This window comes from Scyliorhinus canicula, chromosome 18, assembly GCF_902713615.1.
Source record: "Scyliorhinus canicula chromosome 18, sScyCan1.1, whole genome shotgun sequence".
Classification (NCBI taxonomy): domain Eukaryota; kingdom Metazoa; phylum Chordata; class Chondrichthyes; order Carcharhiniformes; family Scyliorhinidae; genus Scyliorhinus; species Scyliorhinus canicula.
The window spans coordinates 96,721,221-96,737,390 of NC_052163.1; the positions used below are offsets into that span (position 1 = coordinate 96,721,221).

Below are 16,170 nucleotides of genomic sequence, written 5' to 3' on the forward strand. Positions count from 1 at the left end.
AGAGCTTGACCTTCCAATTCGGCGGCCCTATTCCCCCCCTTACTGTCTGCAGCCTCGCGTCCCTCAAAGTGGACCCCCCTTCCTTGTTTGCTAATCTCACCCCAGATTGTAAACCTGCCGCCACTAGGAGCAGACGATACAGTGCCCAGGACCGGACCTTCATCGGGTCCGAGGTCCAGAGGCTCATTAAGGAAGGAATTATCGAGGCCAGCAACAGTCCCTGGCGAGCCCAAGTGCTGGTAGTTCGGACTGGGGAGAAAAACCGGATGGTCATTGATCACAGTCAGACCATCAACAGGTTTACGCAGCTGGACGTGTCTCTTCTCCCCCGTATTTCCGACCTGGTTAACAGGATCGCGAAATACAAAGTTTTTTCCACGGTGGACCTTAAGTCTGCCTACCACCAGCTCCCCATTCGCGCGAGTGACCGCAAGTACACCGCGTTTGAGGCAGATGGGCGCTTCTACCACTTCCTCAGAGTTCCATTCGGTGTCACAAATGGGGTCTCAGTCTTCCAACGGGAGATGGACTGAATGGTCGACAAGTACGGTTTACGGGCTACCTTCCCGTATCTCGATAACGTCACCATCTGCGGCCACGACAAGCAGGACCATGACATCAAAAATTCCTCCGAACCGCGAAACTCCTTAATTTAACTTACAATAAGGATGAGTGCGTGTTTAGCACCGACCGTCTAGCCATCCTCGGCTACGTAGTGCGTAACGGAGTGATAGGCCCCGATCCCGAATGCATGTGCCCCCTGATAGAACTCCCTCTCCCCAACACCTTCAAATCCCTCAAACGCTGCCTGGGCTTCTTCTCCTATTACGCCCAGTGGGTCCCCAACTACGCCAACAAAGCCCGCCCCCTCATCCAGTCCACCTCCTTTCCCCTGTCGATGGAGGCCTACCAGGCCTTTAGACACATCAAAACGGATACCGCAAAGGCCATGACGCATGCTATCGACGAGTCCCTCCCATTCCAGGTCGAGAGCGACGCGTCTGACGTAGCTCTGGCGGCCACCCTGAACCAAGCGGGCAGACCCGTGGCCTTCTTCTCCCGGACCCTCCACGCTTCCGAAATCCGCCAATCCCCGGTGGAAAAGGAGGCACAGGCCATAGTTGAAGCTGTGCGATATTGGAGGCACTATCTGGCCGGCAGGAAGTTTACCCTCCTCACAGACCAACGGTCAGTAGCCTTCATGTTCGATAATGCACAGACGGGCAAGATCAAGAACGACAAGATCTTGCGGTGGCGGATCGAGTTGTCCAGGTACAACTACGACATCTTGTATCGTCCTGGGAAGCTCAACGAGCCTCCCGATGCCCTATCCCGTGGTACCTGCGCCAGCGCACAGATTGACCGCCTCCGCTCCCTCCACACGGACCTCTGCCATCCAGGGGTCACCCGCTTTTACCACTTTATTAAGACCCGCAACCTGCCCTACTTCGTTGAGGAAGTCAGGGCCGTCACCAGGGTCTGCCACATCTGCGCAGAGTGCAAACTGCACTTCTACCACCCCGAACGAGCGCATCTGATCAAGGCGTCCCGCCCCTTCGAATGTCTCAGTATAGACTTCAAGGGTCCCCTCCCCTCCAAAAACCGCAACATATATTTCTTGAGTGTTATTGACGAGTACTCCCACTTCCCTTTCGCCATCCCCTGTCCCGACATGACCACAACAACCGTCATAAAGGCCCTCCTGTCCATTTTCTCCCTGTTTGGTTACCCCGCGTACATCCACAGCGACCGGGGGTCCTCCTTTATGAGTGATGAACTGCGTCAATTCCTGCTCAGCAGGGGCATAGCCTCTAGCAGGACAACCAGTTATAACCCCCGGGGTAATGGTCAGGTCGAGCGGGAGAATGGCACCATCTGGAAGACCATCCTGCTGGCCCTACGGTCCAGAGATCTCCCTATACCCCGTTGGCAAGAGGTCATCCCTGACACCCTCCATTCAATCCGGTCTCTCCTCTGTACCACCACTAATCAAACACCTCATGAACGTCTTCTTGTTTTCCCTCGGAAGTCATCCTCAGGATCCCCTCTCCCAACCTGGCTGGCCACCCCCTTGCTCCGGAAGCATATGCGGGTGCACAAGTCTGACCCGTTGATTGAGCAGGTCCAGTTACTCCACGCCAACCCGCAGTATGCGTACGTGGAGTATCTAGACGGTCGGCTTCAGGACCTGGCACCCGCCGGCGTGCAGCCTTCTCCCCTTACATCAACACCTCCCCCCCAACCCCAATTCCCCCCAGTGCCCCCTGCGCCCCCACGACCCAGCGCAGACCCCCCTCTTCCCCAATCACAGCGTCTCCACCACCGGCCCGGGGTACGGAGACACATCTACGACCGACCATCCTGGAGGCAAGGACGACCATCGGCCCGACGTCACCGGCTCCACTGCAACGGTCCACCAGAACACCACGGGCACCAGACAGGCTGATCATGTCCATCTGATGCAACCATGGGACTTTATTGGACTCTATTGTAATTTTGCACCCTACAGTTTTGTTCATTTTGCCACGAGCCAGTGGGCAGCTCCCATCTTCTCGATTGTCTCTACTCATACCACCAGTCCTCGCCCCCACCCCTCTCTCTCTCTTCCCCTTACAACACCCCCCCACGCCTTCTTCTCCACAAGGGGTGAATGTGGTGGTATGAATGGGAGCACTGCCATTGGTGCAGAGCACTGGTTTCCCATTGGCTCTGGCTGGCTATGTGCCTCTTGTCTGATTGGCTGGGACTAGTCATGTGACTGCTCACCAATTGGTCGAGAGGCAAGTAGACCCCGCCTTGGAGGCGGGGTATAAGTATCCAGAGTTCCCGGCGGTCGGCCTTTCTCTGTAGTCGACCACCGGGCTATCATCTAGCTGATTAAAGCCTAAGTTTGGACCTTCATCGTGCCTCGCGTCCAATTGATGGTACATCAGACGGCTGTCGCATTGTTGAAGTGATTGGTGGAGGAGGCAATCGCCCTGGTGAGGGTGGCAGTGGCAAAGGCATTGGCCAAGGTGAGAGAGCAGGGCGAGAAGATGAAGGAAGTGGAGGAGGCCATGTCATGACACAGCGACCAGGTCACCTCAATGGGGAACGAGCTGCGGAGGGTGGTGGAGGTTAACAGAGGACTCCGAGCAAAGCTTGAAGACTTGGAAAACTGTTCAAGGCGGCACAATTTTAGAATTGTGGGCTTGCCCGAAGGGACAGAGGGCCCAAGACCAATACAATACTTCGCTAAGAAGTTGGCGGAGCTGATTGGGGAGGGTGAGAACCCCTCCCGGTATGAGCTAGACCAAGCTCATCGGTCATTAAGGCCGAAGCCCAAAGTGAACGAGCCGCCAAGGGCAGTAATTATCTGCTTCCATATGTTTTGCATGAAGGAGAAGGTATTAAGCTGGGTGAAGCAGAAGCGGGAGGTGCTGTGGGATGGTACTGTTTGGATCTACCAGGACTTGACGTTGGAGTTGGCAAAAAGATGAGCGGTGTTTGGGCGAGTGAAGGCGGCGTTGTACAAGAAGGGGGTGCAATTTGGTATGGTGTACCCAGCGAAGTTGAGGGTAACTTTTAACGCCAAAGACTTTTATTTTGAGACAGCGAATGCGGCTGAGGCGTTCATTAGGGCAAAAGGCTTGGGACAGACGTGAGGAGCAGAACTGGAAGAGAGACTGTAGACTGTGTTTGAACAGCTGGAAAATGTATAAATGTTACAACTTTATTTTTACGGATTTGTATTGTAATTTACTTCTCTTTGCATTGTTACAGAGTTCAAGTTAATGGTGGGTTGATTGGCGTTCTGTGTTGCAACGGTCAAATGTTACGTCAGTGACTTGTAGGGGTTGGATTGTTGGGTTTGTTTTGTTGGTTCTTCCTCTGGGACTGGGTGGAAGGGGACGATGTCTTGGCGGGGGGAGCCACCCGCGCTAGATAACTAAAGTCAGCTAGTGAACAGAGGTGAGGTGAGAGGAGGGCTGCAGACGTTGGAGCCTGGATAGCAGGCTTCAATGGACCTACGAGGTGAGCGAGGGGGAGGAAGGGATGGATGTTGGGGGATGTTGTTTCAGGGGAAAAATGTAGGGGGGGGGGTTCTTGGGAGGGGGGGAAGGGGTTCGATGTTAACAATGGACAGGGGCGGGTCAGGCTTATGGGGCAGGGCCCGTGGTATGATGATGGTGGATAAGAAAGGTACGGGGGTGAGAGATCCCCAGTAAGGATAGTCACGTGGAACGTGAGAGGGCTAGGAGGTCCGGTCAAGAGGTCAAGGGTGCTTGCGCATCTTAAAAGTTTGAAAGCCGATGTGGCAATGCTGCAGGCGACTCACTTGAGGGTGAAGGACCAGGTGAGACTTAAAAAGGGATGGGTTAGCCAAGTGTTTCACTCTGGATTTGATGGAAGGGCTCGAGGGGTAGCGGTGTTGGTCAGCAAAAGGATACGCTTCCAGATGGAGAAGGTGGTGGTAGATCAGGGGGGTAGATATGTGATTGTGTCAGGGGCGCTGGAGGGGAGATTAGTGGCACTGTTAAGTGTATACGGTCCCAATTGGGATGATGTGGGATTCGCGAGGAAGGTGTTTGGGGCCATTCCTGACTTGGACACACATGAGCTGATTGTGGGAGGGGGACTGGAACTTGGTGCAGGAGCCAAGGTTGGGCAGATCACGGGCGCGCTCGCTGGTCCCATCAGGGGGGGCGAAGGCGCTGGCTGGGCTAATGGTGGAAATGGGAGAGGTGGATCCTTGGAGGTTCCTGCACCCAAGGGAACGGGACTACTCGTTTTTCTCAGCAGTCCATAAGTATTCTCGCGGATCAACTTTTTTGTGGTGGGAAAGGCTTTGCTGGCTGGAGTCAAGGGGTCGGAATACTCTGCAACTGCAGTGTCAGGTCACGCTCCACATTGGGTGGGTATGGTGCTGGAGAAAGGGGTAGCACAGAGACCGGGGTGGAAACTGGATGTGGGGCTTTTGGGGAACCAAGTATTCTGTGAGAAAATTGAAAAGGTAATTAAGGATTATGTAGGTTTCAACTGTACGGGTGAGGTGTCGAAGGCAGTCGTCTGGGAGGCTCTAAAGGCAGTGGTGAGGGGTGAGGTAATTTAGTTTAAGGCCAGGGTGGACAAAGAGGAGAGGTTGGAGCGGCAGAGGGTAATAGATGAGATGTTGGAGGTAGATAGGAGTTAAGCATGAAGATGGGGACCCAGCGAAGCTGGAAAAGAGGAAGGAACTACAGGCGAGCTTCGACCGACTATCCACCAGGAAGGCGGTACGCCAACTGGGACGAGCAAGGGGTGCAGTTTATGAACATGGAGATAAGGCGGGTCATATGTTAGCAGGTCAGCTCCGGAGGGAGGCAGCGGCAAGGGAAATTATTCAGGTAAGGGATAGGGCAGGGAAGTTGGTGGTGGCTCCGTAGCTGATTAACAACGTTTTTGAGGAGTTTTACGAGAGGTTGTACAGGTCAGAGCCACTCGGGGGAGACCATGAGATGCAGGAATTTCTAGATGGGTAGGAGTACCCGAGGCTAGGGGAGGGGGACAGGGCTACATTAGAAGGAGCAATAGTGGAGCAGGAGATAAAGGATGCGATTGGGAGTGGCACTATTTATTATGCACTTTCAAGAACTGGATAACATCGAACATTAGTTGGGGGGAGATGGGTGCAAGGGTTGGGGGGGAGGGGGCTGTGTATATTAAGGATGACTATGGGTAATCCCTGATTCCTTTTTGTCATTTGTTTATGTAAATGTGCGGGCTGATGTTTGAGGGTTGGTGGGAGGATGGGATCGTTGTTATTGTTATGGGGTTTGACATATTTGTTGCTGATTATTGTTTGTTGTTGGTGGGTGTAAATTCGGGAGAAAATGTGAAAAAGGAGAATAAAAATATTTTTAAAGAAAAGGTGGCCAGAGAATCTCACCCCTTATTTTTCTTGCCAAAATGCACCTTACATTTATCCATATTTAAACTAATGTTCCAATTATTTCCATGTTTATGAACATCTTCTTGTCAGTTGTTGCAGTGTTCCTCATTATTGTTAACTCACAATTTGGGTGTCATCTACAAATTTAGAAATCATGCACCGTAGCACAAGTGGATAGCCCTGTGGCTTCACAGCGCCAGGGTCCCAGGTTCGATTCCCTGCTGGGTCACTGTCTGTGCGGAGTCTGCACGTTCTCCCTGTGTCTGCGTGGGTTTCCTCCAGGTGCTCCGGTTTCCTCCCACAGTCCAAAGACATGCAGGTTAGGTGGATTGGCCATGATAAATTGCCCTTAGTGACCAAAAAGGGTTAGGGGGGGTTGTTGGGTTGTGGGGATGGGGTGGAAGTGAGGGCTTAGGTGGGTCGGTGCAGACTTGATGGGCTGAATGGCCTCCTTCTGCACTATATGTTCTATCTATCTATCTATCTATCTATGTTTTCATTCCAAAGTCTAAATCATTAATATAAATTTTGACAAGTTGCATTTCACAAATTATTAATCCTGAGTTTCAGCAACATGCTCAGCAATTATCCAGGAAGTGGCTTCCTAATTGTCTGCCAATATGCTTGCTGCTCTACTAAGGGCTCCCTTGCAGCGGCCCAATCGGAGGACTGGCAGTTCTGGAGCCTCAGCAGCCTCACTGGGTGTGCACTACTGAGGCAACTTGGCAACCATTTTGGAGACACCTTCAGAGGCATACATTTAAATTAAAAATTCTGATGGGCAAAGTTGGTAGACTCCATCAATTAGAAGGAGCCCCTTTGGGTGGCTCATTTGGACATAGGTGCGGTCGCTCTGATCTGTGGCCTCGTCATTGGGGCATGGCTCCTCTGGTTCTGATGGTACCCTTGCCTTCCACAAAGAGGCTGCCTTCACTAAGCTGGTGATCTTTGTAGACAAAAGGTTTATGTGGCCACAAGATCGCCCCTAATTGGGGAATTAACAACGTTAATTGGCTGTTTACCCTTGTGGGGTAGACAGCTGATCTACTACCCAGCCTGCCCCGGGATAGTTCCCTGGCAAGAGGAATGCACTGGGAAGCCATCCAGATGCGGCTCCACAATATTTTCCCAACCCCCCAAGCCCACCATCAGAAGGCCTGGTAAATTCATCTCTATGTTTCAGATTATATTTTCTTATTGATGCCTATCCTGGTAGCTTTCAATTCCATTTAAAAAAAAATACATTTAGAGTACCCAATTATTTTTTTTCCAATTAAGGGGCAATTTAGCATTGGCAATCCACCTAACCTGCACATCTTTGGGTTGTGGGGGTGAAACCCACGCAGACATGGGGAGAATGTGCAAACACCACACAGACAGTGACCCGGAGCCGAGATCGAACTCGGGCCCTCAGCGCTGTAGGCAGCAGTGCTTGCCACCTTGCCGCCCTTCAATTCCATTCTTAAATAGATATCGATCATCTTTAGAGTAAATTTAGCGCTAGAAATGAAAACTCCAGAATCATTTAAGAACTGATTTAATGGCGCAATGGAGAGAGTTTACGGTTGTTCTGGTTGGATGAAGTAAGATGGACAACAAGGTGTTCCCTGTCTACGAGTGACTCATTATAAAAATCTTAGCCTAAAATTAGTGTTATCCATATTGGTTAACATGAACCTAACAAGTTCATAAAACATTTCTCTGCTATTTTTACCAAAGGTGTTGACACATTCAAGATAAGCCTGAGATAAAATTTGAATTTTCCATTACTATTCACTTAACACAAATATTTTCATGTCAGATATTTACATGAGGCAATTGTAATGTAAAGATTGTTAATACTGTATCCTCTTAATGATTTGTAAGTGGGACATGCTTTAAACAAGAAGACCACCCTTTGAACTTACTGCATCATGTGAACTCACATTTTCTCCCTGGCACAGATAATTCTAGCTCAATGTGTTTTAGTATTAATTTAGTGGGGTGAACCTGGGCATCTTAAATCACAAATATATTTTTTCACCGCATGGCACATATCTAAACATAAAAAATTGTAAAACATATTCAGCATATGATTTTATTCACTAGCTAAAATTATTTATAAAAGGATATTACTGTACTGAACGAATTAAAAGCTAGGTTTTCTTTACATTGTGTAACTTGCACAATCATTGAAATTATAATCAAATAATGAGCAAAACAGCCTAGATATCCCCAACTACAATACAACATAACTTGGAAAGTTAATTGAGCCAATTGCATGCAGTGCAGAAAAAGTTTTCCATATTATAAATATTTACAATGTTTCTTACTGTTTGAAAAATGGAAAACATTCACAAAGAACAGATTGAAGCTGGCATCCTAATAATATCATTATTGTTACCTCAGTCACAGATAAAATCCTTCCAGTTGCAGGTTTTCCTCATCAAAGATATCCATCATTCAATGCTGCCAATATACTTATTTACCTATGTATCCTTTAAGTTCAGGCAAGACCAAATTTGAAAAAGGGTAAGGGTGGGGGAGTGAACTAAATGGATAGTTCTTTAAAAGAAATTCCACAGGCATGATAGGTCACATGACCTCCTGTGCTGTAAAATCTTATGATTCTGTGAGAAATTGAGACTGTAGGTGCAATATCTAACTCTATGGTGACTCATTTCCATAATTCTCTGGTTATACTACGAATAGCCACCAGACATTTTGAAAGACAGGCAGTCTAGTTGACCGGGTGCACAAGGGTATCATAGTAAATCTGATCCTTGCTCTATCTGACATCCACAAACAATGGACAGAGATCAGAAGAGGAAACACTTCCTGAACTTACCCCTTCTTAGCTATTCGCACAAAGGCTTTTAGAGAATTTTACTGCCAGCTTGAATTGGGTCAGATAACTCAACAATTTTCAACAATGGAATCTTGAATCCTTCAAGCCGGCATTGGTCAGTAAGACAGCTATTTTTTCTATTTGAGCCATAATTTACTTCACTTTAGAATGCATTGAACCTGCAACTAGAGATTTTAAAACCCCTTTTAATCTCTGAATCATGTTATGCAACAAAACGTCCAGTGAATATATTTGCAAGATTAACACAAAAATCATGCTTCTTGTCTATTATTGCACCGAACACAACATATACCAAGATACACATATATTAAATATAACTAGTGATTTTCTTTTATAGACAAAGAAAGGACACAACTGTTTTGTACATGTTAGGCATGGCTCAGAGAGTAAGTAGCACTCTTGCCTCCGAGACAGAAAATTATGATCATCCAGGCTGGTACTTCATTACGAAGGGTGCAGATGAGATGTTAAACTGAGAGTCTGCTTACCCTTTCAAGCAGTTGCAAAAGATCCCCTGACAGTATCTTTTCATTAATAATCTTTTATTGCCACAGGTAGACATTAACACTGCAATGAATTTACTGTGGAAAGCCCCTAGTCGCCACATTCCATCGCCTGTTTGGGTACATGGAGGGAGAATTCAGAATGTCCAAATTACCTAACAGCACATCTTTCGGGACTTGTGGGAGGAAACCGGAGTACCCGGAGGAAACCCACAATCTGAAAAAGGACCTGAGATTTCTGGTGTTTGGGGTCTTTTTTAAAATTTAGAGTACCCTATTCATTTTTTCCAATTGAAGGGCAAGTTTAGCGTGGCCAATCCACTTACCATGTACATCTTTATGTTGTTGGGGCGAAAATGCACGCAAACACAGCCGCTACTGTCCACAAGGACAGTGACCCAGAGCCGGGATCGAACCTGGGATTTTGGCGCCGTGAGACAGCATTGCTAACCACTGCGCCACCGTGCTGCCCAGTGTTTGGGGTCTTTAACCAACATCATTAAATCAGCTGCTCAGGTCATTATCACATTACTGTTTGTGGGACCTTGCTATGGACAAAATGACACATACAAAATGGATAGAGATCAGGAGAGGAAATATTTTCTAATCATAACTATGACTATAATTTAAGAATATTTAATTTTCTGTGACGTGCTTTGGATGTTCTGAGGTCATAAGGGGTGCACATAAATTAAATATCCTTCTTTCTTCTTGACCTGCAAAGTTATCACCACTTTATTTCTCATCAAATCCTGAAGCTGTCTCTTGAATTATTTGTTTGGGAGGGTGTAGGATAGGCTGTATGGAACTGCGTGACATGCATGGCACTTTACTGACGATTCAGCCTGAACTTCCGGCTTTCCCACCAGCGGAATCTTCCAGTCCTCCAATGGCAACACTTTGCAGCGCATTCCCCGGTGGCGTAGGGAGCAGGGCACGCAAAATCCCTTAGACATCAGTGGAGTGGTTTGTATTTACTGCACATTGAAGATCTGGGGTTGAAAAAGACATAGGCCAGGATTTTACGCCCAAAATGATGACGTAGGTTCAAAATCCCACAAGAGTCAAAAGATTTATGTGCCTTACTACCCGTGATGCTCATTACCTTCAGCTGGAGGCACTAAGAGCATAGGTGTCAGTAGGCTGTTGGACTACAAGGGACATCAGTCATATGCCTAATCCAGTGGATAGCATCAAGAGTTCAAAGACCAGGGGTCCTAAGGCAAACTCTCATGATGAACCTGACAGATGCCATCTACCTCAGCAAAGTCCTGGAATGAATCCAAGGGCCTTCCTGTATTTAATACCTCAGTTATACATGGTATGAGACATTTATTCCCAAAGCCACCAGGGATGCCAGGCTGCAAGGGCCTATACAATAAGTCTTTCAAAATCCATCAAGGTATGAATGATAAGTCTTTTATTTGTAAACAGGTTGGTGTTGATGTCATTCCAGGTTGTGTAGGATCAACGACTCACCCATTAAATTGAAGTTTGAAAGGCTCAGTTAATGGTTGCCTGGCACTTAACCAAATAGAATAGAATGTTAAGATACATTTGATATGAACTCTCCCTATCACATTATATCCTCCTGAATCAACTGAAATATTTCCAATATTAAAGTAACACATCTCAAAATGCGCAATTTTCTTATGTTCCAGATGAAACAAAATGCATTTCTGTGTTGCCAGCAGCATTTCCACTGTTTGTGTTCCCAACTCTTTGTTTGAAGATGAATGGGAATGCCTTCTTGAACGATTTTCTGAAGTTGTCTCCCATAAATGCATATATTATGGGATTGATGGAGGAATTTGTGTAGGACATGCAATGGGCCCAGATCTTGACTTTGTATGTGTAGTAATTCCTGTTAAAGTTTGGAAGGAAAGATTGGAAAAGGATGTATAACTGGATGGGACCCCAGCAGATAGCAAAGAGAAGGACCATAACTGCCAACATCCTGGAGATCTTTGTGCGCATGGCCTCTGATCTTTCAGCAAGAAGTTGCACCTGCAAAATACAGTTGTCTGTGATCAGAACATGAAAACATATGAAAGCATGGGATTCTGCACAAATATTCCCTGACCTCTCAAAGGCAGCCCAGCAAAACTCTGAGTTGGTTCATTCATTCTTCCATGTCCCTTTGGCCTGTTGTCTGCAAGACAGCGTTCGCCACCCCTTTAATCCACAACAATAATAACAACTTTATATAACACCTTTAACCCTGTAAAATGCCTTAAGGAACAATATCAAACAAAAAAATTAACCTTAAGCCACATAAAATATTAGGGTAGATGGCCAAAGGCTGAGTCAAAAAAGTAGGCTTTAGGGGCTGTCTAAAAGGTGGAAAAAGAAGCAGAGGTGCAGAGAGAATTAAGCAGTGAATTCCAGAACTTAGGGCCTTAGCAGATAAAGATACAGTTGCAATTTTGGATGCTCAAGAGACCAGGTTTGGAGGAGCGCAGATGTCTCAGAGAATTATAGGGTTGGAGGAGATTAAAGAGTTAGGGTGGGGTGAAACCATGGGGAGGATTTGAAAACAAGGGTGAGCATTTTAGGATTGAGGAGTTGCTTAACTGGGAAGCAGCGTAGGTCAGTAAACATGGGAGATGGGTTAAAGGGAGTTGGTCCAAGCTGGACAAGAGGCAGCAAGCAGGTCTTCCGGTGACAGCCATGGTGTGAGTGTTCGCACACAGGGCAGCTCTTGCTCGAAGGGTTAGAAAAAAGCTCTTTGCGGCTGAAAACGGGAGAAGTTTTGATGGGAAAATGCAGTTGAAAGTTGGAGGAGAAGCACAGCCCCCCCCCCCGGGTGTGGCATGTCTGCTGGTTGCCAGACCTAGCAGAAGGTGAAAGACCAGGCCAAGGAGCTGGAAGAGACTTGTTGTGCAGCAGCTATTGGAAAGATGGTGGAGAGGGAAGGGCCAGTGCAGGTTGGGAAGCCCCAGATGGAGCAGTTGATAGCCTTCATCAGGGAAGCGTTCCGCCAACAAAGAAAAGAGATACAGAAGGACCGATCGAAGGCCATTGAAGGGGCTGTGGCACTCCGAAGGGTTCGATGAAAGGGTTGAGAAGTGTTTGGAGGCACGGGGGTCGCAGATCAGGGAGATGGAGAGGGTGATGTCGGACCATGGTGATCAGGTGGGGCATTGGAGGTGGAGGTCAGCCTCTTGGGAGACCTTTACAAACGTTAAGAGCAAAGGTGGAAGAGCAAGAGAACAGGTCGAGAAGACAGAACCTATGCATCGTCGGCCTGCCTGAAGGAGTGGAAGGCACGAGTGCCATGAGGTACGTCTCGAGTATTTTGGCAGGGCTGGTGGCAGCGAGGTACTGGACAAGGCCCCAGAGGTGGATAGAGTGCACAGGTCTCTAAGACAGCAGCTAAGAGCAGGGGAGCCGCCGCGGGTGGTGATCGTAAGACTCCACGAGTCTTGTGGAGTTTGTGGAAAAGGAAAAGATCCTGCAGTGGTCCAGGGAGAAACGGAATTGTGAATGGGAGGAGGGCAAAGTCCAAATATACCCGGACATTGGAGATGAACTGGCAAAACGGCGTGCAAGATTTAACAGGGCCAAGGTGGTGCTTTATCAACGTCAGATCAGGTTCGGGGTGTTGTACCCGGCAAAACTGTGCGTGACCTATGAAGGCTGGAAATATTACTTTGAAACCCCAGAGACGGCCAATGACTTCATTAAAGAGCGCAAACTGGGGGAGAGCGGGGCCAGGATTCTCAGAGCCCGCACCAGCTCAGAGAATCAGAGTTGGCGCCGGGACGTCGGCGACGCTGGTCCGACGCCAGTATGCAATTCTCCAGCGACCGGAGCTTCGGTTCCAGTCACGTGCACGGTCGACGTGGCGCCGGTCGGGGGCCATTGAAAGAGGCCCCCGTGACAATTCTCCGCGGTCGACATGGCCGAGTTCCTGCCGACATGGTTCCACTCCGGTGTTTACATCGGTGTCAACATTTAGCTGCAATTTCAGAGAATCCCGGCCCTGAACTTTATTGGGAGCCGGCAATGTGGAGTTCAGAGGATACGTGTAGAGTGGGGGAAGGAGGGTGGGGGAGGGGGGATTCTGCTTCATTCCAGGTGGAGGGATCTTGTTGGGTCGACTATTTGTTGCAGGGGTAATAGGTTTGCAAGGGAACAGCTGTGCGCCCCCCCCCCCCCCCCCCCCCTCCCCACCCTCTCTTGCTGCCTGTGGCGGTGGTTTTCTTTTTGGAGGATCCAACCTGTGGTTTTGGATGTATCTTTGTTTGGATGGAGGTGGGGGTTGGGGAGGTCCACAAGGAGCCTTTTACACAGATCAAAGAGGAGAGGGTGGTAGGAGGGGTGGAGGGGTTAGTAGGAGGAGCCTTCAGGCAGGAGTTGCCATGCTGGCAGGTAATGCTGGTGAATGGAAATTAGGTAGGGGAGACAGCCACAAGGGATGGCCAAGGGAGGAGGGAGAGGGGAAGGAGCAAGTGGGAGGGAGAGAGAGGTGGGCAGGGTGGGGGGGAGATGCGATGTGGCAGGGCTGGAGAAGAAGCGTGGTCAGGGGCGGAGAAGGGGGCCATGTTGGATGGGCCCGGTACAGGTAAAACTTAAAGGGGAGGGAGCCGAAAGAGGAAGTTGGCAGACAGTTGAAGGGAATGAAGGCATACGCCTCTGGTAAGGGTTATAACGTAGAACGTGCAAGTGCTGAATGGGCGGGTGAAGAGATCTCGGGTCTTTGTGCACCTTACAAGTTTGAAGGCGGGGGTGGTCTATTTACAGGAGACGCACCTCTGCGTGAAAGACCAGGTCAGGTTGAGAAAGGGATGGTTGGGTCAGGTATTCCACTCGGGATTTGACTCAAAGTCAGGGGGTGGCCATTTTTTTGAGTAAAAAGATGGGGTTTGTGAGCGCGAAGGAGGTGAGGGACCCAGGTGGGAGATATGTGATGGTGAGTGGGCTGTTGAAACAGATGCTGGTGGTGTTGGTGAATGTATACGCACCAAATTGGGATGATTTGGGGTTTGTGAGGTGGTTGTTGGGAGCGATTCCAGAATTGGCCATGCTTCAGTTGATTGTGGGTGGAGATTTTAACTGTGCGTTGGAGCCGAGGGTGGACAGGTTGAGCCCCAGGTCAATGGAAAGGTTGCGGATGGCGAAGGAGCTGGGAGGATTTATGGAAAGGATGGGCATGGTCGACCCGTGGCATTTTAAGAATTCGGGAGGGGCGGGAAGAGTACTCCTTCTTCTTGCACGTATATAAGCTATACTCCAGAATTGACTTTTTTGTGATGAGCCGTGAGGTACTGGTGGGAATGGTGGGGGCAGAGTACGCAGGGATAGTAATTTTGGACCATTTGCCACGCTGGCTAGAGGTGCCTATGGTAGCGATCTTTGGGATATCGGAGAAGCCGGAGCGGAAGGAGGGGAGGAAGGCCGATGTCGTGGCCTTTGCCTTTTCGGATTGCCTGGCGGAGAATTTTATTGGAGTGGCGGTCGGCAACGCCGACAGGGGTGGTGGCCTGGCTAGAGGACCTGTATGACTTCCTCTGGTTGGAGAAAATCAAGTATGAACTGAGTGGCTCAGCAGAGGGCTTTGAGGCAAAGTGGGGACTGTTCGCAACTATGCTCGAGAAGTTGTTCGTCGTGGGGGATGGGGGGAATGGGGTGAAAACGGGGAAAAAGCCTGTACAGACTGTAAAACTGAGTTGGGGAGCATGTTCTCCGGATTATTTATGTTTTGTAACTCGTTGAGTAAGTTTGGAATAAAATTGGGCAGCCAGTGCACAGAAAGAAGAATTAGGTGGAAAGAACCACATGCCTGTTACAGAGACTGTTGAATAAAGTGTAAATTTATGTTGCTGATGATTAACTAGATTTAAAAAAATTTTTTGAAGCAACTCATTTTATCCTTAGTCAAAACTGATCCTTTGAGAACTGCAGCAAAAGTGGAACTGTAACAAAATGAAATATTTCTGATTTAATTTTAGAGTGGGATAGGACTCAAGGACCTTTAACCTAGATGCTCTGATAGTGAATTTGAATCACTTATTCTAATTAGCTACTGTAAGTGTTAAAATTATTGTGATGTGCAAATCTAGGCCATAATTATGTATATTTCTCTAACTGAACTAAAAATAATATTCATCAGTATGAGTTTAAAGAAAATAATTTCTGTGAGCATTACATGAAAAAAGCAAACTATTTTGTTCACTTTTCCTTCCTTCCTCCATCCCATCCGATTTTGCACTCTTTCTAATTCCTCCTCTTTCTCCTTGATTCCCTTCCATCATTCAGATTCTTCCTCTCACTCTCAATGCAATTGATGTCCAAACGAAAAGCAGGAATTTTCTCTAAGCAGCTTCATGCACTTTAGCAAATGCTTTATTTCTTTGTTGTGTCATGTATTGGCATATTTATTCACTTGATCACTTGGGAAAATATTTACAAGTAAAGATTTATCCAAAAAATATAATTTAGCTCAACTAGTCAATTTCCTCTGGCACGGGAGGTTTCCTTTAAATTAATGGAGTACACATAAATAAATTCTACCTGGTAGTTATTGTCAATGGGTTCCACAGCTGGCCGCCCCATTTGATGCAGCATGGCAGTATAAGACACACAGATCGTGATCAATGGGAGAAGATAGACAGCTAAGAAGTTATGTAGAATGAAGACCTTCTCATGTGAAGCTGAAGGGAAAGATTCGCTGCAGTAGACCTGGGGCCCAAACCAGTATCCGTTTTGAATCTTCTGATACAAAGCCACCGGTATGGACACAATAAAAGACCCTGCAGTAGATTAGAAGAGTAATATAAAAGTATAATTTATACCTCATTTTACAGTTTTCAATTTTCAAAAAAATCCAAAGAAGGAAAGATTAGGAAGAGTTGACTAAAAATTTCTTCACAGAGGTGAACTTTATAGAGTGTCTTTTTTTTTGT

The 16,170-nt window shown here is 47.8% G+C and overlaps 1 protein-coding gene across 2 annotated transcripts in view; it reads right to left on the reverse strand.

Moving 5' to 3' along the window:
- Positions 1–7,749: 7,749 nt before the first annotated feature.
- The window catches only part of LOC119953440 (G-protein coupled receptor 54-like), a 52,622-nt gene continuing 44,201 nt past the window's right edge, over positions 7,750–16,170 (reverse strand). For both annotated transcript variants that reach the window (XM_038777734.1, XM_038777735.1), the window contains 2 exons: positions 15,779–16,017; positions 7,750–11,269 (listed from right to left, as the gene is read on the reverse strand). In XM_038777734.1, coding sequence (XP_038633662.1) covers positions 10,913–11,269; positions 15,779–16,017 — 596 coding nt within the window. In that variant the 3' untranslated portion in view covers positions 7,750–10,912. The remainder of the gene's footprint in view (positions 11,270–15,778; positions 16,018–16,170) is intronic.